The sequence below is a fragment of the Pyrus communis genome, chromosome 11, assembly GCF_041283825.1.
Source record: "Pyrus communis isolate YQ-2024b chromosome 11, ASM4128382v1, whole genome shotgun sequence".
Lineage (NCBI taxonomy): Eukaryota > Viridiplantae > Streptophyta > Magnoliopsida > Rosales > Rosaceae > Pyrus > Pyrus communis.
This window is the reverse complement of record NC_142575.1, coordinates 4,019,305-4,042,033: the sequence shown is the minus strand read 5'-3', so window position 1 is coordinate 4,042,033 and position 22,729 is coordinate 4,019,305. Positions and strand designations below refer to the sequence as shown.

Here is a 22,729-nt window from a genome sequence, read left to right as displayed (position 1 = left end):
GGCCCAGGCTTGCGGGAGCTTGTCGTCACGATGTTGACGAAGAGATCGAGGTGGGAGTTTCCATTGGAGAGGTAGATGGTGTTGTTCTCCGTCAACCTATTGGGATCTAAGGTTGCTGGAGAAGGAGAAGAGGTGGATCCATTTTAGTTTTGGATAATGGTAAAGTGATTACACTTGTTGACTAAATTTAATCAAGTAAAATGAAAGTTGATAATTAAATTATTATTAAGTTTTGATTAACATGTTTATTTTTTTTATTAGCGAAGCATTATTTAGTTTGCAAGTTTAGTTTACGTAATATTATTCTTTAGTTTTACTAACTTTACTTTTCACATTTCCAACAAAAAAAAAAATACCTTTCAAGTTTACATTTGGGTGTCAACTTCTAGATCCCACGTGGGTTGAAAACTCGAAAGGCATGCCCATGCTTACCCTAACATCGAATTTTCTGCTAGTTTTGTCAACAAAAATGATACGCATTTTCTACAACATGATCATTACAAAGACATACGAGAGAAATTTGAAAATGACTATTAAAAAAAGTCAATTAAAAATTCCTTTTATACATTTTTGAAAAAGAATAATGAAAATAGATCATCTCCGGATCCATTCTTCCTAATCTACCAAGTTCAAGAATCCAAACCGTTAAAATTCAATCATTATTGGAGTAATTTCTCTCAAACAAGGGAGAAATGGACACAGCGGAAGTTGAGGCAATCACAATCTGCCACGTGGTGGCTTTGCCTTGTCCGGGAAGAGGCCACTTCAACCCCATGATGAACCTTTGCAAGCTACTATCTTCAAAAAACCCTCAACTCCTCATCACCTTCGTCGTCACCGAAGAGTGGCACGGGTTCATCGAGTCCGACCCAAAACCCGACAACATCCGATTAGCCACCACACCCAACGTCATACCCTCTTAGCACGGTTGCGGTTTGTGGAAGTTGTGTGGACCAAGTTGGAAGCTCCGGTTGAGTAGCTTATGGATGGGCTCGAGCAGCCGGTGACTCAGTCGCCGACGATGTTCTCATTGTTGCATCACTTTGAGCTGTTCAAAGAAAATGGCCACTTCCTTCTCGATGTCTTAGATCCGTGTACACTTACCACGATCATTATTGGAGTATTTTCTAAAGTTACTTTAGAGTAACCTATCCTTCCAAAATTTCAACTATTAAATATTTAATCAAATATTTTTAATTAAAAAAAAACATAATAAGTAGAAATTTCTTTATTTTAAAATGTATCAAAGCCTTGGGCAGTAATAAAAAGTTGACTAATGTATTTTTCAAATTGGATTTCATATTCAACTGAATATTGCAATCATAAGAAAATAGGTTTCTTTAGGTTTGGGACTATCAAAAGAAAATTTTGGATAGGAGCTTATACGATTTCCTCCTTTCAAAACTGAACGCGAAGGTTTTCTCTCATCTGAGTCATGTAATTACACCAACAAAGATATAGAGATGGGTTTCCACTTTAAAAGTCTATAAAAACACAAATATTTTCCAGAGTTACTTTAGAGTATCTTATAATTCAAAATTTTTAATTATTAAATATTTAAACAAATTCTTTATAATATAAAAATATAGTAACTAAAAATGACCACCAACGCTGGAATATCTAAATATTCCAGAGCGCCATAAATATGTTACCTAACTGATAATTAGATGGTTGAATTTTTTTATTTCCAATTTCCAATTTCCAATTTCCAAACGGAGGATACAAAATTAAAATAATTGTAAATATTGCTGGTCTTATATTGTGCTCTACGGACTTGGATCCTCTCCTGAACTAATGGAGAGGATCATTCTCATCAATCATCCTGAACCGTTAGATTTTTATCCAACGGCTACAAACATGAGGGTCTCTTTAAAATTATAATGATTGTAGCCGTTGGATTCCCAAGATGATTGATGAGGAGGATCCTCTCCATTAGCTTAGGAGAGGATCCAAATCCCTCATCAAACATCTTGACTCTCATCTCAGTCTTGTAAGTTGTCACACTCCAATTATTTTCGGTCAAGCAATGCTAAGAAAAATAATTTTGTAGATTAAATTTTGTAAACTAAATGATATGAAAATTAATGGTTAAATTATTACTTAAATCTTGACTAACGTGCTTGTTCTTAATTAGCGACACATCATTTAGTTTGCAAATTTAATATACAAATTTTATCTATATAGTGTTACCCATATTTTTCCTTCCAAGTTGGTTATTTGTCGCTTGCCACTTGCCAAAAGGATAGAGCACGTGGCGTATTATTGGGATGTTAGAGACTTTTGAGATGAATTTGCTTTATTAACAATTTTACACTGAAAAAGACAAAGCTCAAAATTGACCGAGACTTGCTACTTAATACTACGATTTAGTAGTATTTTTTTTCACTTGTAAGTGAAAGGTCTTAAGTTTGATTCTCGCCAAAAGCGAATTTGAACCACATTATTGCAAGTCCATTGTGAGGCTAAGGCTCACTCCATTCCCCTCAGTGTAGATAACATCGTTTGTTCAACAAAAAAAAAAAAAAAAAAAAAAAAAAAAACCATGATCTTATCAATTTAATATGCCTTGATCTTTAACTTATAAGTTATGAATATGCTTGATCATGGTTACGGATAGGGTGCAATTCCTACCTCCTCCGAACCCGAAAGAGATAAATAATAGTTCGCCACCAGTTGTCTCCCTTTTGAAAAAGTAGATTAGCTTCTTCTTTAGCAGAAGACAATATATTATATTTGTTCATATACTTGAGACACTTATATCTAATAAGTGCACAACATAAAATTGGTAAGGTAACCAGAAATAATTGTATCAGTTTGAATAAATTGCTTAAAGCCTTTCTCTAATTTATAAGGAAGTTGATGCATTTGCGAGCTTCAGACATTCTTATGAACAATTTGTATTTGGTTAATTTAGTAATCCTTAACTGTAATATAGCATGATATCTTTTCTTATATGCATACCGTGATACCGAGGCTTCTTGGTGCAATGTTCTTAAATTTTGTGATTTTGTAGAAGAAAAAGCATTTTTTCTTGGTTGATATACAATATAATAATGTTGTACGACGTAAATTATTATGTTAAAATTACAGAGCGTGGAGATGAGATAGTAGAATACATTCCTGGAGTCAGCGCCACATGCATTGCAGATCTACCCGCAATCTTTTTTACAGACGGTCCAAAAGTCGTCCGCAAGGCCCTTGAAGTATTTTCTCAAGCAGAGAAAGCACAGTATCTTTTGTTCACTTCAGTCTACGAGCTTGATCCGCAAGTCTTTGAAGCCCTCAAAGCCGAGTTTGCTTTCCCTATCTACCCTATCGGCCCATCCATACCTCACTTTGAACCTTCGAAAACTCTTCCCACTAATGAAAACGACATCGATTATCTGCATTGGCTAGATTCTCAACCCAAAAGGCCAGTTTTGTGCATCTCCATGGGAAGTTTCCTCTCGGTTTCGAAATCCCAAATGGATGGAGTTGTTGCTTGGGTGAAAAGTAGTGGTGTTAGGTTTTTTTGGGTAGCTCGTGGGGATGCTTGTGAGTTGAGAAATTTTGTTGGTGATTTGGGTTTTGTGGTGCCTTGGTGTGACCCATTGAGGGTGTTGTGTCACGATTCAATTGGCGGGTTTTGGTCACATTGTGGTTGAAATTAAGGATGGGCAAATACCCATTAGTTATGGGTAACCGTGGTTACCCGCCCATTTAAATTAAACGGTTACGATTATGGGTAACCGTTTAGATAAATAAACGGTTATGGGTATAACCGTTTACCCATTTATTTTATATATGTAAAATTAACACAAACCATGTTCTCGATCCAATAATACTTAGCACCCAATAAATTAGCAAGGAATTCATCGGTCCTTCTCTCAATAACATTGCTACAGGAATGATGATTCTCATCATCAAGGAATTCGCCAAAATAATTTAAATTCCTTGCAGGTAACCGTGAAATTGACAGAAATGCTTTGACAGAAATGTCTTCTAAACAATTTTTGTAGCCCAATAATACTTGGCAAATATTATATTTACCTTCATTGGTAACAGTTAAAAATATCGTCCATAAACTATTATTTCAATTATTGAAATGGTATAAGGACTTAAAAAAATTAACATACGGAAATGTATGATGAATGTACCCTATAATGGTGTTTAATTGTCAAAAAAAAAGAAAATTATGACAATTTTTTTTTTAATTTTCAAGTTGTTAAAAAACATGTAGATGGGTGAAAAAGGGGTAATGGTAAAAAAAAAAGGAAGAAGATAAACGGTTAAAATGGGTAAATGGGTAAACGGGTATTAAACTGTTACGGTTAAATTGGTATGCGGCTATAGGTATGGTTAACCGTTTATAAACGGTTATGGGTATGGGTATAATCGTTTAGACAATTACCCAACGGGTAAACGGTTATGCGGGTATGAACATAAACGGTTATGGGTAAATAACCGCGGTTACCCGTCCACCATAACCGTTGCCCATCCCTAGTTGGAATTCAACTTTGGAAGCAGTTTATGCTGGTCTTCCAATTCTTACTTTCCCTATATTTTGGGATCAAATTCCAAATGGTAAGCAGATTGTGGAAGATTGGAGGATTGGATATCGGGTGAAGAAGAAGGCGGGGATCGAACTGCTTGTGAGTAGCGCGGAAATTGGAGAAATTGTGAAGAAGTTTATGGATGTGGAAAGCGAGGGAGGGAAATATTTGAGGGAAAGAGCTAAACAACTGCAAGAGGTTTGTCAAGGTGCAATTGCTAATGGTGGCTCATCTGATAGAAACCTTGATGTTTTTATTAAGGATATTTCACAAAGACATAATTGCCATTAAGCTGATGAATGTGGTAGCTCTTAGACATGATTGCTTGCGTTTCAATACAATTGTTATATTCAACATAAATGTCTATTGATAGTCGAATTTGCTTCAGATCATCTCACCACTAAAGGATTTTGCCATTATCATGTCTGTCATTGGCCATATTATTAAAGATTTCAAAGAAGGAGAATCACTTTTACACGCTTTTGTAATGCTGACAGAGTCAATGAGGGTATTTTTGTCTTTCAAGGAGTTTCATAAGCAGCTCCCTAGTCTATTTGCATATATATATATAGGTATCGTCTAAGTTTATTTTAACAAAACATTATCTTATAACTTTATTGAACGAAAATAACAAAAGTTTAATATAATAATAAAAGTAAAAAAAACTGACCCGCTCGCGTTCATCACACACATTATTTCTAAAACTGAATGGTATTACACTATTTTTGTTACTGAACGGTACTATATTATTTCTGAAAATGAACATTATTTCTGAAAATTAAACACTAATTATTTCAGTAACTAAACATGGGTACTACACTAATTTCTAAAGCTGAACAAAGACACTATGTCTGAAACTGAATACAAGTTGGTGTGCCCTGATTATTTCTTAAACTGAATATGGTATCTCTCTAGGAAATTTAACGACCATTCTTCTCTCTCCTCTTCTTGCATTTTCTTGGCCCTTTCTCACCTTCTAAACACCTTTTCTTATTCTAATTTTCTTCAATTCTCATCAAATTTTCTTTGAATCTCTTCAATTTCATAGCTTTCTACACCAATTACTTAATTTTCTTCCATTACCCGTACATCTGATAAGAGCATATTTAGGCGATTTAGTTAACTTGTTTTCTTACATTTATGTTGTTAGTTCATAGTTATTTTAGTATTTTGAGCTATTTTCGTGTGTTTGTAGGTCCAAATGGCTAAAGTAGCAAGAAAGTGCATTTTGGAGCAGTTTTCGGCTTGGAATGGATAGAATATGCTTGGAGTAAGGTGGATGGACGAAATTGAAGACCAAATGAGGCTAGGAATCTGCTAAAGAGATGGAAGAAATTAATTCAAGATATGGAAGTAAAGAAATCAGCCACAAAAAAGGAAACATAAGTCAAACTTCCTTATTTTGACTTTGTTTCCCTAAATCTTTCCTACATAAGTTTCAGCTGCCAAAGAGGGTTCCTAATTAATTTAGGACACTTAAGTACAAGTTCTAGAAGCCTTAATCCCAGCCAAAGGGGGACGCCGCACCCAACTTAGCCTTTATCCTTCCTTACCGTGCAAGGGAAACAACATTCCCTTTCCTATTTTCCTTACCGCAAGTTCCTATCCCTTTTCCCTTGGGATTCTGACTTTAATTCTCATTTTCCTTGTGGATTTGGGGTCCAATTCTTTCCTAAAACATTGAATTAAAGTTTAGATCCTTTCTCTAAAATATATACCTTGTGCTGCACCAATAGAGACACATATTCATTCACATACACAACCAGCCATCATTCATCCTTCTACACATCATCCCGCAACCCTCATCACCTTCCATACACCATTCCGCACCTCTTCTTCCATCATATCTCCCTGCCATTCACCTATCCTTCACCCTAACACACTATAACCCACTTTTCACACCCTTAAACCTTTGTGTCGCATCATAGCAAGGAAGAAGAAGAGGAGAAGCAGCCTTGTACGTTTTTGCATTCAAGTTGGATTATTGGAACGTTTTTAGGTGTAATCTATCTTTTGTTTTCAATGTTTAATTTAAGTTTTCTTTGTTTTGCTCTGAACATGAGAGGCTAAATTTGTTTTAGCTAGGGGAGACTTTGAAACCATGATTATATTTGTGATATGAATTGATTAATTCCCGTTGTGATTTCATAAATTGTGAATGCAATTTACTTAACCGTTTGATTAAGAACTTATTCTTGTATGTTGATTAAGGAGGCCTACTTAGTTTGCATGCTTGAATTTGATGCTAGAATATAAGGGAGTTTCACATAATCGTTACAAACTTATATTCACAAGTAGTAAAGGTTGCTTGTCACAATCATGTTAAGTTAAATTCCTGGCATGAGTATCATGATGTCATAGTTACGAATGCCTTGTCAATGCTTATGATTTTCACAAAACTTAATGATCTTTGCTTGTGTCTCTATTATGCAGTTCATGTAGGGAACTTGGGAAGAATAATTTGGTTGCCGATGCGTTGTCCATCCAATTCAATGATTTAAGGAAAATCTGAAGGTTAATTAGTGATTTCACGGTTAATCTGGGGTGTTGAGGCTCATGGTTTATCGAAAAAGCAACTGGAAATCAATTTGTGTTCAAGTGTGTCATGTGTGGAAAAGGATCCTCTAGCTAGCTAATCATCCATCCATTTACCCAATTTCGTATCAACTTTGTTTAAATCTTTAAGTTACTTGTTTTTATTCTAAATTCGTCAAAAACTCAATCCCTTTTACTTTGTTGTGTCAAATTAGTTATAATCTATCCTATTGTGTGTTTTTAAGTGTTTTAAGTCAAAACCAATTCAATTTTCGCCCAAAGTAAGTCCTAGATTCTAGTTTGAGTCTATTTGATTGTTTTGTGCTGTTTTGAGTCCTTTTAGTTGTTTGAGTGATATAAGTTTAGTTAAGAGTCTTTGAGTTTATTTAAGTATTTTTAAGCCTAATTTTGTATCTTTGAGTCAATTTTTATTAGATTAGCAATCCCTCCTAATCCCTAGCCTAGAACGATCCCTACTTACATCTTTACTACAATTATCAATAATAAGATTTAATTTGAGTGCTATTATTTACCACATCAAATTTTTGGCGCCGTTGCCGGGGATTAGCAACTTTGCTAATCCCCCGTTGTTTCTTTTTCGTGTGTTTTGTTTTAGTTGTTGACCTTGTTTTCTTTTCTTGTTTTTAGGTACTAGTTTATGACTCGTAACTCTCAACCTGGTCGTGCAAATATCTGACTTTGACGACGATTTTGAGCGGACTTTGAGAAGGAAGAGGATGGAGCTAGAACTTAACCCTCGAAGTTCTAGCTCAGAATCTGATTTTGAGGAGGAAGAAGAGGCCACAACAAGAGAGGAAGAAGAAGCAAAAGTCATAGCAGCGGACAATCGAACAATCAAGGAGCTTTCAGCCTCGGGAATGGACAATGCCGCACCCCTATGCATTCAATATCCTAGGGCAGCTCGAGATAAGACCGATGAGTTCGAATTTAAGTCTAGCTTGCTACACCACATTCCAAAGTACCATGGGTTACTGAAATTTGATCCAACGGCTACAAACAGAGAGCCGCTCTAAAAGTTATAATAATTGTAGCCGTTGAATCAAATTTCAATGACTCGGATGCATTGATTAGTGGGTTTAGATCTTTTTGGATCCGGAGGGGATCCAGTTCCCCTAAATATGAACATCTTGAATACAATATCTTAAGTTTATAACATTTTTAGTACATGTAACACAACCAAACTGCAAAAGAAATGAACTCCTTACTCATATTGATACCTCCAGTTATAAGGTGTATATAGCCATTTGTCTCGAAACGCAAGCAATCATGTCTAAGAGCTACCACATTCATCAGCTTAATGGCAATTAATTATGTCCTTGTGAAATATCCTTAAGAAAAGCATGAAGGTTTCTATCAGATGAGCCACCATTAGCAATTGCACCTCGACAAACCTCTTGAAGTTGTTCGGCTCTTTCCCTCAAATCCTTCCCCTCCTTGCTTTCCACATCCATAAACTTTTTCACAAGTTCTGCAATTTCCTTGTTACTCACAAGAAGTTCGACCCCCACCTTCTTCACCTGGTATCCAATCCTCCAATCTTCCATAATCTGCTTACCATTGGGAATTTGATCCCAAGATACTGGGCAAGTAAGAATTGGAAGACCAACATAAACAGCTTCCAAAGTTGAATTCCAACCACAATGCGACCAAAATCCGCCAATCGAATCGTGACACAACACCCTCAATTGATCACACCAAGGCACCACCAAACCCAAATCACCAACACAATCTCTCAACTCAGAAGCATCTCCACGAGCCACCCAAAAAACCCTAACACAACTACTTTTCACCTCAGTAGCAATTTCATCCATTTGGGATTTCGAAACTGATCGGAAACTTGTAGGAATCCTTTATTTGGACTCAACTAGTATTGATAATAGTGAGTCAGCATATTTGAAATTATAAGTCAGTTGGGGTTTTTTAAATACGTGGAAAAACCATATCATACAATTGAGGAAGTTCATCCATAGTGCTTGTGGTTTGAAGCACGTGTCAGTTTCACTACATGCACTGCGGAATTAGAGGCAACGGTGCAATAACCATCCTCCACGATAGATGGAAGTTGGGGAGCACTAACTCTATATAAAGGATTCCCTACTCATAGAGAGCTTGTTCTTCGTATTTGGGACTATCACCATAAGAATATTAAGGTCTCTAGTGAGTAGAAGAGTCTCTTTGAAACACGACAATGTCTTCTGCAGGTTAGCTTCATCTATGTAATTAAAACTACGATGTGTTATAGGGTTCAATGTTAGAAAATAATTGAATTATTCCTACATTTGGTATCAGAGCAAACTAACAAGCCCTGGAACCAATATGTTTGTGTTTAATTTTCTGTATGATGAGTTTTGCAATTTTAAATTCATATCATCATGCACTTTTTGCATTATTTAAGTTGTTTAAATTTATACACTTTATTCTCTGGTGATGAGATTCATGCAACGTCCACATTTTTCTCAAAAGAAAATATGTATGAGCAGGCAAGCTATTTAAATCACGCATGGTGTCTTTGTTCAGCATAAACTCTTGTCCAAAGGCCTGAGATATACGCATGAAAAGATTATCCTTCAATGGCAGTCTGTACCTCTTGCTCATAAGTATGGTACAAACATGCATTGGTTAGTTACTGACGATAATCAGTTGTCTTCTGCAGTGAATACTCCAGCCATGAATTTCTCTTCGATTGAGCCTTTAAGTGGAAAAAATTTCAAGAAATGGAAACAAGACATCGAGATTGTCCTGGGCCTGATGGACCTCGATTTGGCACTGAGGCAGGAAGAGCCTGAACCACTCACTGATGTTTCAACCGCTGAACATAGGTTGAAACATGAGAAATGGGAGAAAGCTAATAGGATGTCATTGATGGTCATGAAAAGGACCATGAGTGAGACTCTGCGTGGAGGAATTGTTGCTGGTGACAAGGCCAAAGTCTTCTTGGAGGCAATTGAAGCAAAGTACAGGGAATCAGAGAAGGCTGAAATGGGGAATTTGATGACCACTCTCACCACACTTAAGTTTGATGAAAATAAGAGTGTGAGAGAGCACATTCTTAAACTGGTGGAAACTGCTTCAAAGCTCAAAGACTTGGAGGTGCCTGTGGACGATGCTTTTGTCGTTCATATGGCACTAAATTCACTGCCATCAAGTTTTGAGCAATTGAAGGTCTCCTACAACACTCAAAAGGAGAAATGGATACTGGATAATCTCATCTCGATCTGCGCTCAAGAGGAAGCAAGAATTAAGAAGAACCAAATGATCAACCATGTCAATTTCATGCAGGCAGATAGGGGTAAGAAACCTATGTATCAACATGGTAAGATTCCTAAGCCATTCAAATCTTATGATACTGCCATGAATGCCTCCTCCTCTAGGTACCGTTTGGTACGTGGGACGGGACGGAACAGAGTGGGACAAGGCGTTTCGTTCCACGTTTGGTGCGCCTAAAACGGGTGGAACGAGTTGTTCCACGGGACGAGTTTTGGGTGAATTTTCGTTCCACCTTACCCCTCTGGAACGACTCGTTCCACATCCGTGGAACACAAAATTATAACCTCTCCGTCTCCTTCTTCTTCCTCCTTGTTTCCATCCGAGGGCATCTTTGCTCCCGCTCCGTTCCGTTCTGTCCTGTCCCGTCCCGTCCCGTCCCATTCCGTTCCGTCCCGTCCCGTCTGCATACCAAACGATACCCTAAGGGACCTGAGATGTCTAAGGAAAATATGGACAATGTCAAATGTTATTTTTGCAAAAGATATGGGCACATGAAGAAAGATTGTGATAAACGCAAGAATTGGAAAATTAAGAAAGGTATTTCTTTTGTTGAAATTTTTGTTTGTTTTGAAACTAATCTTGTTGAAATCCCTCCAAATTCTTGGTGGTTTGACACTGGTTGTTCGGTGCATATCACCAATTCTTTGCAGGGGTTCACAAGAGGAACTACAACAACAAAAAATGAAGTTTTTCAAGTTTATGTTGGCAATGGAAATAAAGTGGCACTGGAGGCTATAGGGAGTCTAAAGTTGAAACTGTCAAGTGGTCATGTTTTAGAGTTGTTTGATGTTTTATATGTACCTTCATTAAGAAGGAATTTAATTTCTGCATCTAAGCTTGTAAAATCTGGTTATGCTTTTGTTGGTGATAATGAAAGCATCAGAATTTCTATGAAAAATAATCCAAACGTTGTTGTTGGAATTTGCTTCTTAGTAAATGATCTTTGGCAGTTGTTGTGTTCCATTTTTCCCAATTCAAATTGCTTGAATGTTGAGAGCTATTTGCCGAGTAAAAGATTGCAATCAAACGAATCATCTGCCATGTTGTGGCATAAACGATTAGGCCATATTTCAAAAGTCAGAATGGAAAGATTAATAAAGGACAACATATTGCCGACTTTGGACTTTGGTGATTTAAAGGATTGTATTGGTTGTTGCAAAGGTAAACTAACTAAAGTCAAGAAAAAGAGTTCAATAAGGAGTGAAAAGCTTTTGGAAGTAATCCATACAGACGTGTGTGGACCTTTCCCAATTAAAACTCTTTGTGGAAATATATATTTTGTGACTTTTATTGATGATTACTCAAGGTTCACATATCTTTATTTGATCAAAGATAAGACTTCAGTGTTTGAATGTTTTAAAATTTTTAAAACTGAAGTTGAGAATCAATTGGATTTGTCCATAAAAGTTTTAAGGTCAGATAGAGGAGGGGAATATTATGGCAGGTACACTGAGATTGGTCAGGCAAAGGGTCCTCTGGCAGTCTATCTGGATCAGTGTGGAATTCAAGCGCAGTATACATCTCCAGGTACACCACAACAAAACGGTGTGGCTGAGAGAAGGAATAGGACTCTAATAGAGATGGTGAGGAGCATGATGAGTTGTGCAAAACTTCCACAATACTTGTGGGGAGAAGCTTTACAAATGGCAAACTATATCTTGAATAGAGTCCCAACAAAGGCTGTGAGTAAGACTCCTTATGAGGTATGGATAAGGCGTAAACCAAGTCTTAATCATTTGCATATCTGGGGGTGTCGTGCAGAAGCAAAAGTTTACAACCCAAGAGAAAAGAAATTAGACTCGAGGACAATTTCTTGTCATTTCGTGGGATTCCCTGCAAAGACCAAAGGGTATAGATTTTATTCTACTGATTTTCCTATGAGAATCTTTGAGACTGGAGTTGCCAAGTTTATTGAAGAAAGGGAGTGCTCACTAGAACCAGACATTGAGGCATCAAGAGTCAACCTTGAAGAAACTGGCAATGTATTGCCTGATAATAACATTGAATGGTTTGATAATGATGGAACTTATGGGACCCACATAATTGAAAATGATGGTGGAGTGATCAATATAACTCAGCAACAAATTGAGTTTAATATTGATAACTTTGATTATTCATTGAGTGGGGTAGGATCAGATTTTCATGCAGGGACCTCATCGCAACTCTTTGGTGGGTTACCTGAGCAACAAGTAACAATGGGGAATAGTGAGCAACCTGACATTGGAACTTCATCACAACCCACAAGTGAATTAATTGAGCCACAAGCCATAGCGGAAAGAAGGGTATTACCAGCAAGAACAAGAAAGTCAGCCATCTCAAGTGACTACTTGGTGTATCTTCAGGAAATAGAAATGTGTGAAGGCATGCAAGATGATCCAATGACATTTTATGAAGCAATGGAGACCCAACAGTCCAACTAATGGAGAGAAGCAATGATTGATGAACTAAGGTCCATGCAAACTAATAACGTGTGGACCTTGGCGGAAGCACCATTGAATGTCAAGCCAATTGGCTGCAAATGGGTCTTCAAGACCAAAAGAGATTTGAATGGTAAAGTGGAGAGGTATAAAGCGAGACTTGTAGCTGAAGGTTTCACACAAACAGAAGGGATCGACTCTTCTGAAACTTTTTCCCCAGTTTCTATGAAAGACAGCTTGAGGATCATTTTGTCATTGGTTGCACATTACGATCTTGAGCTCCATCAAATGGATGTCAAGACAACTTTCCTTAATGGAGAGTTGGAAAAGGAGATTTATATGCAACAACCTTTGGGATTCGTAAGAGAAGGACATGAGAATATGGTTTGTAAGTTAAACAAATCCATATACGGTTTAAGCAAGCATCAAGACAGTGGTTTATGAAGTTTGATCAAAAAGTCACTGCCATGGGTTTCATTGAGAACAAAATTGACGACTGCATATATGTTAAGGTATGTGGTTCGAAATTTGTTTTTCTCATTTTGTACGTGGATGATATACTTCTAGCTAGTAATTGCATGAATATGTTGTTGGAGACAAAAAGGTTGTTATCTAAAACCTTTGAAATGAAGGATATGGGGAATGCTTCTTTTGTTTTGGGCATTGAAATTGTGAGAGACAGATCGAAAAAATTATTGGGGCTTTCACAGAAGTCTTATATTGAAAAGGTGCACCAACGGTTCAACATGCAACATTGTTCGAATGGAGAAGTACCAATGGGGAAAGGAGACAGGCTCAATAAATCTCAATGCCCAAAGAATGAACTGGAGAAACATGGAATGTCAACAAAACCATATGCTTCATTGGTGGGAAGCCTTATGTATGCACAAGTTTGTACAAGGCCTGATTTAGCCCTTGCAATTAGTGTATTGGGGAGGTACCAAGCTAATCCAGGGGAACAACATTGGGCTGCAGCTAAGAAGGTCTTGAGATATTTACAAAGAACAAAATCCTACATGTTGGTTTATAGGAGAGTGGAGAACCTTGAACTAGTAGGATACACGGACTCCGATTTTGCAGGATGTTTGGATGATAGGAAATCCACGAGTGGTTATGTATTCACACTTGGAAGTGCAGCAGTAGCCTGGAAAAGTGTTAAACAAAAGGCTTTGACAACCTCAACTATGGAAGCTGAGTTCATAGCTTTATTTGAAGCAACGAAGAAAGGGTTGTGGTTGAAAAATCTTATTACTTTCATGAGATTGGTGGACTCAATTTCAAGACCTTTGGTTATCTATTGTGACAATAAAGCAGCTGTATTTTTCTCCAAGAATAATAAGAAATCTGAGGCAACACGCTTGATGGATGTCAAATATCTATCCGTAAAGGAGCATGTGAAGAAAGGTGACATATTAGTGGAGCACATTGATACCAAAAGGATGATTGCTGATCCTTTAACAAAGCCTTTAGCAGTGGGAGTGTTTAAAGAGCACATCACAAGCATGGGGTTATATGAAAGCTTTGATTCAGCTGGTATGTGGGAGTGAAAAGAATGTTGCTGGATAAATCATGATCACTGACATGTAGGTGTCGCTGCAAATTATGTTTCGAATTTCTTTCAAGCTTATGTATTAATTATTATTTATACTGCATGTACAGACTTATTTGAAGCACTAAATGCATGTGATCGATGTTTGTTCCAAAGAACACATTGTATAAGTTTGTTATGTACAAGAAGCTGGAACTGGATTTGAAGTTCAGTTGTTCGAAGCAAGAGTGTGATAATTGTAGTGCATAAAATGATATGGATTGAACATATATGTATATGCCATTGACATCATACATTAGGACTTGCTAAAAACGTGATTTAAGGGTGCATGCAGTTCTTTACTTGCATTGTTTTCTGGAGTTCATTTTTAAATAGGACTGTTGGTAGATGTGCATAAGATATGGATTGCGTGAAATAAAATAAAAAAACTCATTGTGATCACTTAAGGGTGACTTATAATTGAATATGTTGATTCAAATCCAAAGACTAGTGAAGTCCAAGTGGGAGAATGTAGGAATCCTTTATTTGGACTCAACTAGTATTGATAATAGTGAGTGAGCATATTTGAAATTATAAGTCAGTTGGGGTTTTTTAAATACGTGGAAAAACCATATCATACAATTGAGGAAGTTCATCCATAGTGCTTGTGGTTTGAAGCACGTGTTAGTTTCACTACATGCACTGCGGAATTAGAGGCAACGGTGCAATAACCATCCTCCACGATAGATGGAAGTTGGGGAGCACTAACTCTATATAAAGGATTCCCTACTCACAGAGAACTTGTTCTTTGTATTTGGGACTATCACCATAAGAATATTAAGGTCTCTAGTGAGTAGAAGAGTCTCCTTGAAACACGACAATGTCTTCTGCAGGTTAGCTTCATCTATGTAATTAAAACTACGATGTGTTCTAGGGTTCAATGTTAGAAAATAATTGAATTATTCCTACAAAACTTCCCATGGAGATGTACAAAACAGACTTTTGGGGTTGAGAATCTAGCCAATGCAGATAATCGATGTCGTTTTGATTAGAGGTAAGTGTTTTCGAAAGTTCAAAGTGAGGTACGGATGGGCCAATAGGGTAGATAGGGAAAGCAAACTTGGCTTTCAAGGCTTCAAAGACTTGCGGATCAAGCTCGTAGACTGAAGTGAACAGAAGATACTGTGCTTTCTCTACAGCTTGAGAAACTGCTTCAAGGACCTTGGGGACGACATTTTGATGGTCTGCCAAAAACGCTGGGGGTAGATCTGCAACGCTTGTGGTGCTGACTCCAGGAATGTATTCTACTATCTCATCTCCACGCTCTGTAAATTTCACATACCATTTTACATCGTACAACATTATTATATTGTATATTAGCAAAAACAAAAAACGATTCCATCCAACAAAAGATTCAGGAAAAAGAATAAAAATTATATACCTTCTTGATAAAGAGCTTGCAAAGCTGCATATAAAAACTGGAAAATTCGAGCAACAACTTTTGCTGCAACTAAAAATCAAAGCAGATCAGAAAAGTACACCCAAAGCTTGAAAAAAATTAAATCACACACAATCAGAAAAATAGAAAATTCACCAGTAAACGTTTGATCGTATCCTTAACTTTTCCTGAAATCAAAAATCAAAACACATCAGAGAACCACACATAAACCACGAAAAAAAAAAAAAAAATTAAAATCCCATGTGGCAAGAAAACCAAATAACTCACCAAAGAACTTTAGATCGCATATCACACAATAATGTCATTGTTAACATCCTCTTAGGTTCTATAAAATCAGAAAAAGAAAATTTGCACAGAAAACCCATTTTGATATTCATATTTAATTATATACTCACATCATGTGGCATTTTTCAGATGCAGGAAAAAAGAAGAACAAATGAATTCCCACGAATGTAACTCTTAAAAAATAAAAAATTATTTCTACAAAAAAACCCAAAAGCAAGCAAGCAACCAAAGTTTCTCACCTTAAGCACAAATGTCTTCCAAAGCTGCAGACAAAAGTTCCAGAAAAATAAAACCCGATGGCACAAAAATAAAAATAAAAAAAACCAAAAATGAGAAGAGAAACAATTTCAACAGAAATCCATTTACAAATTGAAAATCCATTTGTCAAGACCCACAACACAACCTAACTAAAAAACTCAAGGATTAAAAGTTTCTCCCCAAAAACCCCATCTCTGTCATCAAACGAAAACTCTGAAAGCAACAACCCATTTAAAATTGAATCCCAAAAAAATTAAAAGCTTCTAACATCTAAAATTGAACAGAACACAATCCATACAGTTGCATAAAAAAGTTGTAGATGCAATATTAGAAGAACTCACCACAAAACTATCCACTTCGAGACCAACAGAGGTAAAGAGAGGAGAGAGCAGACGGCCACGAACGAAGAGAAGCAAAAGAAAAGGAACCAGACAAAAATGTTGAAGGGCAAAATTGAAATAACAAAAAAGAAGCAGGGGGCAAAAAGGGAAGCACATTGCCCTGGAACAGTGCCACCCGAGTTTGGGTTTTATTATATATAGAATATAAGAAGGGATAGCAATAGCTTCGAAGCTTAGATATAGAATATAAGAAGGGATAGCAATAGCTTCAAAGCTTCAATCTTCAGCAATAGCTTCAAAGCCTTAATCTTCAATCTTCAGTCTTCAATTTTCAATCTTCAAACAAGGGAGAAATGGACATAGCGGAAGTTGAGACAATCACAATCTGCCACGTGGTGGCTTTGCCTTATCCGGGAAGAGGCCACATCAACCCCATGATGAACCTCTGCAAGCTACTTTCTTCAAAAAACCCTCGACTCCTCATCACCTTCGTCGTCACCGAAGAGTGGTACGGGTTCATCGAATCCGACCCAAAACCCGACAACATCCGATTAGCCACCATACCCAATGTTATACCCTCCGAGCACAGTCGTGCGAAAGATTTTGCCGCGTTTTTGGAAGCTGTGTGGACCAAGATGGAGGCTCCGGTTGAGCAGCTTCTGGATGGGCTCGAGCAGCCGGTGACCGCTATAATTGCTGATACCTTCCTTGTTTGGGCACTGAGGGTCGGGAGTAGAAGGAATATTCTCGTGGCTTCACTTTGGACTCCGTCGCCGACGATGTTCTCAATGTTGCATCACTTTGAGCTGTTGAAAGAAAATGGTCACTTCCCTCTTGATGTCTCTGGTGCGTGTACACTTACCCGGATCATTATTGTAGCATTTCCTAAAGTTACTTTAGCATATTTAATTAAATATTTAATAATTCAAAATTTTTATTTATTAAATATTTAATTAAATTATTTTAATAAAAAAATATAATAACTGAGAATGATTACGAACTCTGTAATGTTAAATGCTGTCACTTCCACTTGCCAAAAGGATAAAGCACGTGGCGTGTATTATTTGGGGGTGTTAGAGACTTTTGAGATGAATTTGTTCTTTATTAACAATTTTGCACTTGAAAGCTCAAAATTGACCATGACCTATGAATTTTATATGCCTTGGTCCTTTATTTGTAAGTTGTGAATTTGTTTGATCGGGATTACAGATATAGTGTAGTTTTTATTTTTTTTGAATCTGAATAGATGAATAACTGTGATTCGTTATCAATTATACCCCTTTGAAAAAAACATTAGATTATTCCTTAGCCTAAGACAATATATTATATTTTAGAAAATATTAATGAAACATTTATGGTACTGTTTATTTTTAACGTTAATGATATTTTTACCTTGAAAAATCATTCCTGATACTATTCACTTACACCTTTATTTTGTCATTTTAATTAAAACTAAAGTTTTTGACGACTTTTCATTAGTTTTTCTTATATTATTTTATTCATATACTTAAGACACTTAATATTTTATTCATATACCAGAAATAATTGTATCAGTTTGAATAAATTGCGTACAGCCTTTCTCTAATTTATAAACAAGTTGATGTATTTGCGAGCTTAAGATATTCTTAAGAACAATTTGTATTAGTTAATTTAGTTATTCTCAACTGTAGTATAGCAGATACTTTTCTTATATGTATGCTCTATAATTTTGAGGATCTTAAATTTTAAGGTTTTGGAAAAGAAAAAACATTTTTTCTTTGTTAATATACAATATAATAATGTTGTACGATGTAAAATGTTATGTGAAAATTACAGAGCGTGGAGATGAGACGATAGAATACATTCCTGGAGTCAGCACCACAAGCGTTGCAGATCTACCCCCAGTGTTTTTTGCAGACCATCAAAATGTCTTCCCCAAGGTCCTTGAAGCAGTTTCTCAAGCAGTAGAGAAAGCACAGTATCTTTTGTTCACTTCAGTCTACGAGCTTGATCCGCAAGTTTTCGAAGCCTTGAAAGCCAAGTTTGCTTTCCCTATCTACCCTATTGGCCCATCCATACCTTACTTTGAACTTTCAAAAACTCTTCCCACTAATCGAAACGACATCGATTATCTGCATTGGCTAGATTCTCAACCCAAAAAGTCAGTTTTGTACATCTCCATGGGAAGTTTCCGATCAGTTTCGAAATCCCAAATGGATGAAATTGCTGCTGGGGTGAAAAGTAGTTGTGTTAGGGTTTTTTGGGTGGCTCGTGGAGATGCTTCTGAGTTGAGAGATTGTGTTGGTGATTTGGGTTTGGTGGTGCCTTGGTGTGATCAATTGAGGGTGTTGTGTCACGATTCGATTGGCGGGTTTTGGTCGCATTGTGGTTGGAATTCAACTTTGGAAGCTGTTTATGCTGGTCTTCCAATTCTTACTTGTCCAATATCTTGGGATCAAATTCCCAATGGTAAGCAGATTGTGGAAGATTGGAGGATTGGATACCGGGTGAAGAAGAAGGTGGGGGTCGAACTTCTTGTGAGTAGCAAGGAAATTGCAGAACTTGTGAAAAAGTTTATGGATGTGGAAAGCGAGGAGGGGAAGGATTTGAGGGAAAGAGCCAAACGACTTCAAGAGGTTTGTCGAGGTGCAATTGCTAATGGTGGCTCATCTGATAGAAACCTTGATGCTTTTCTTAAGGATATTTCACAAGGACATAATTAATTGCCATTAAGCTGATGAATGTGGTAGCTCTTAGACAAGATTGCTTGCGTTTCGAGACAAATGGCTATATTCAACTTATAACTGGAGGTATTAATATGAGTGAGGAGTTCATTTCTTTTGCAGTTTGGTTGTGTTATATGTTCTAAAAATGTTATAAACTTAAGATATTGTATTCAAGATGTTCATATTTAGGGGAACTGGATCCACACCCCCACCCCCCCCCCGGCGCGGGATCCAAAAAAATCTGAATCCACTAATCAATGCATCCGGGTCATTGAAATTTGATTCAACGGCTACAATTATTATAACTTTCAGAGCGGCTCTCTGTTTGTAACCGTTGGATCAAATTTCAATAACCCGAATGCATTGATTAGTGTGCTCCCTTAAATCCATAAAGGATCCAGTTACATATTTGAGATAGGTGTTGTTTTATCTACTACTCTTAAAAACGCTTTTCTTATTTAATTGTATCGAGAATGGATATACTAAGTACTGGTTTGGTACTGATGTGCTTTTATAAAAAGTAGGTATAAAAAAAAACTGAGCTCAAAAAGGTATTTGGTAAACACTTAAAACAACTTATATTTAGAGCGGCTCTCTGTTTTTAACCATTGAATCAAATTTCAATAACCTGAATGCATTGATTAGTGTGCTTAGATCCCTTGAATCCATAGAGGATCCAGTTACATAATTGGGATAGGTGTTGTTTGTCTACTGCTCTTAGAAACACTTTTCTTATTTAACTGTACCAAGAATGGATATACGAAGTACTGGTTTGGTATTGAAGTACTTTTATAAAAGGTAGGTATAAAAAAAAAAAAAAAAAAAAAAAAACTGAGCTCAAAAAGGTGTTTGATAAACACTTAAAAACAACTTATATTCACAGTTTTGAGTAAAAAAAAGCTGAAACCGTGAAGTAGCAAAAATGAGTTTATTCTCACAACACAACAGAAATAATTTTTTTTCTCAAAGCATATCAATACTAAATCAGCCCTAGAGGTTTTTCTTTTTAATATTTTATTTTCCTTTTCCTCCACTCCACCCGTTGGGTCCTCCGCACGTTGTAGGCCCAGGCTTGCGGGAGCTTGTCGTCACGATGTTGACGAAGAGATCGAGGTGGGAGTTTCCAGTGGAGAGGTAGGTGGTGTTGTTCTCCGTCGACCTACTGGGATCTAAGGTCGCTGGAGAAGAAGAAGAGGTGGATCCATTTTAGTTTCGGATAATGGCAGGGTGAATACATTTATTGACTAAATCTAATAAACTAAAATGAAAGTTGATAATTAAATTATTATTAAATATTGATTCACATATTTATTTTTTTATTAATGACGTATTATTTAATTTGTAAATTTAATCTCCTTAATATTACTCTTTAGTTTTACTAACTTTACCTTTCACATTTCCAACCAAAAAAAAAAAAAACTTTTCAAGTTTACATTTGGTTGTCAACTTCTAGATCCCACGTGGGTAGAAAACTTGAAAGGCATGGCTCGTGCTTACCCTAACATCGAATTTTCTGCTAGCTTTGTCAACAAAAATGATCCGCATTTTCTACAACATGACCATTACAAAGACGTACAAGAGAAATTTGAAAATGACTATTTAAAAAGAGTAAATTAAAAATTCCTTTTATACACCTTTGAAAAAGATTAATGAAAATAAATCATCTCCGAATTCATTTTTCCTAACCCATTAAGTCTGAAAATTCAACCATTGAAATTTGATCATTATTGAAGTAATTTCTCTCAAACAAGGGAGAAATAGACACAGCGGAAGTTGAGACAATCACAATCTGCCACGTGGTGGCTTTGCCTTATCCTTGAAGAGGCCACATCAACCCCATGATGAACCTCTGCAAGCTACTAATCTTCAAAAAACCCTCAACTCCTCATCACCTTCGTCGTCACCGAAGAGTGGCACGGGTTCATTGAGTCCGACCAAAAACCCGACAACATCCGATTAGCCACCATACCCAATGTCATACCCTCCGAGCACAGTCGCGCGAACCACTTTGCCGCGTTTGTGGAAGTTGTGTGGACCAAGCTGGAAGCTCTGGTTGAGTAGCTTATGGATGGGCTCGAGCAGCCGGTGACCACCATAGTTGTTGATACCTTCCTTGCTTGGGCTTTGAGGATTGGGAATAGGAGGAATATTCCGGTGGCTTCGCTTTGGACTCAGTCGCCGACGATGTTCTCATTGTTGCATCACTTTGAGTTGTTCAAAGAAAATGGCCACTTACCTCTCGACGTCTCAGGTGTGCGTACTCTTACCACGATCAATATTGGAGTATTTTCTAAAGTTACTTTAGAGTAACCTATCCTTCCAAATTTTCAACTATTAAATATTTAATCAAATATTTTTAATAAAAAAAAACATAATAAGTAGAAATTTCTCTATTTTAAAATGTATCAAAGCCTTGGGTAGTAATAAAAAGTTGACTAATGTATTTTTCAAATTGGATTTCATATTGAAATGAATATTGTAATCATAAGAAAGTAGGTTTCTTTAGCTATGGGACTATCGAAAGAAAATTTTGGATAGGAGCTTATACGATTTCCTCCTTTCAAAACTAGACGTGAAAGTTTTCTCTCATCTGACTCAAGTAATTACACCAACAAAGATATAGAGATGGATTCCCACTTTAAAAGTCTATAAAAACACAAATATTTTCTAGAGTTACTTTAGAGTATCTTATAATTCAAAATTTTTAATTATTAAATATTTGAACAAATTCTTTTTAATATAAAAATATAGCAACTAAAAATGACCACGAACTTTGGAATACCTAAATATTCCAGAGCGCCATAAATATGTTGCCTAACTGAAAATTAGATGGTTGACTTTTTTTATTTCCAATTTCCAAACGGAAGATACAAAATTAAAATAATTGTAAATATAATTTTGTAGACTAAATTTTGTAAACTAAATAATATGAAAATTGATGGTTAAATTATTACTTAAATCTTAAATAACGTACTTATTCTTAATTAATGACACATCATTTAGTTTGCAAATTTAATATACAAATTTTATCTACATAGTGTTACCCATATTTTTCCTTCCAAGTTGGTTATTTGTCGCTTGCCACATGCCAAAAGGATAGAGCACGTGGCGTATTATTGGGATGCTAGAGACTTTTGAGATGAATTTGCTTTATTAACAATTTTACACTGAAGAAGACAAAGCTCAAAATTGACCAAGACTTTCCACTTAATACTATAATTTAATAATATTTTTCTTCACTTGTAAGTGAAAGGTTTTAGATTTAATTCTCGCCAAAAACGAATTTAAACCACATTATTATAAGTTTATTATGAGACTAAGCTCATTCCCCTCATCCATATTTACTCTACCTAATATTACTCTTTAGTTTTACTAACTTTA

General features: G+C 36.3%; 2 protein-coding genes, 2 long non-coding RNA genes and 3 pseudogenes across 7 annotated transcripts; 4 read left to right on the top strand and 3 right to left on the bottom strand.

Moving 5' to 3' along the window:
* The first annotated feature begins 692 nt into the window (after nucleotides 1-692).
* Nucleotides 693-4,990, top strand: LOC137741442 (UDP-glycosyltransferase 87A1-like; annotated as a pseudogene).
* Nucleotides 4,991-8,392: 3,402 nt separating this feature from the next.
* Nucleotides 8,393-8,899, bottom strand: LOC137743189 (UDP-glycosyltransferase 87A1 pseudogene; annotated as a pseudogene).
* A 32-nt stretch (nucleotides 8,900-8,931) lies between these two features.
* Nucleotides 8,932-11,304, top strand: LOC148692697 (uncharacterized). Of its 3 annotated transcripts, none has more exons than XM_088679760.1 (4): nucleotides 8,932-8,967; nucleotides 9,742-10,459; nucleotides 10,781-10,892; nucleotides 11,006-11,304. In XM_088679760.1, coding segments are annotated over exons 1-3 (789 nt in total). In that variant the 5' UTR covers nucleotides 8,932-8,966; the 3' UTR covers nucleotides 10,851-10,892; nucleotides 11,006-11,304. The 3 variants fall into 3 exon arrangements, with proteins under 3 accessions (XP_088535886.1, XP_088535885.1, XP_088535884.1); XM_088679759.1 differs by lacking the exon at nucleotides 8,932-8,967 and adding an exon at nucleotides 9,148-9,289; XM_088679758.1 differs by lacking the exon at nucleotides 8,932-8,967 and having other exon boundaries at nucleotides 9,699-10,459.
* On the bottom strand, nucleotides 9,263-11,328 carry LOC148692696 (uncharacterized). Its single transcript, XR_015953333.1, has 2 exons — nucleotides 10,775-11,328; nucleotides 9,263-10,455 (listed from the first exon to the last, which is right to left on the bottom strand). It is a non-coding gene; the product is annotated as an uncharacterized LOC148692696 (long non-coding RNA).
* A 3,682-nt stretch (nucleotides 11,329-15,010) lies between these two features.
* LOC137743188 (uncharacterized) lies at nucleotides 15,011-16,335 on the bottom strand. 2 transcript variants are annotated; one of them, XR_015953332.1, is made up of 3 exons: nucleotides 16,284-16,335; nucleotides 15,742-16,084; nucleotides 15,011-15,625 (listed from the first exon to the last, which is right to left on the bottom strand). It is a non-coding gene; the product is annotated as an uncharacterized LOC137743188 (long non-coding RNA). The 2 variants fall into 2 exon arrangements; XR_015953331.1 differs by lacking the exon at nucleotides 16,284-16,335 and having other exon boundaries at nucleotides 15,742-16,260.
* A 303-nt stretch (nucleotides 16,336-16,638) lies between these two features.
* LOC137741315 (UDP-glycosyltransferase 87A1-like) lies at nucleotides 16,639-19,467 on the top strand. The gene is made up of 2 exons (XM_068481035.2): nucleotides 16,639-17,489; nucleotides 18,459-19,467. The coding sequence occupies exons 1-2, from the start codon at nucleotides 16,997-16,999 to the stop codon at nucleotides 19,343-19,345; spliced, it is 1,380 nt and encodes a 459-aa protein (XP_068337136.2). The 5' UTR covers nucleotides 16,639-16,996; the 3' UTR covers nucleotides 19,346-19,467.
* Nucleotides 19,468-20,830: 1,363 nt separating this feature from the next.
* Nucleotides 20,831-21,664, top strand: LOC137743190 (UDP-glycosyltransferase 87A1 pseudogene; annotated as a pseudogene).
* The last annotated feature ends 1,065 nt before the right edge of the window (nucleotides 21,665-22,729 follow it).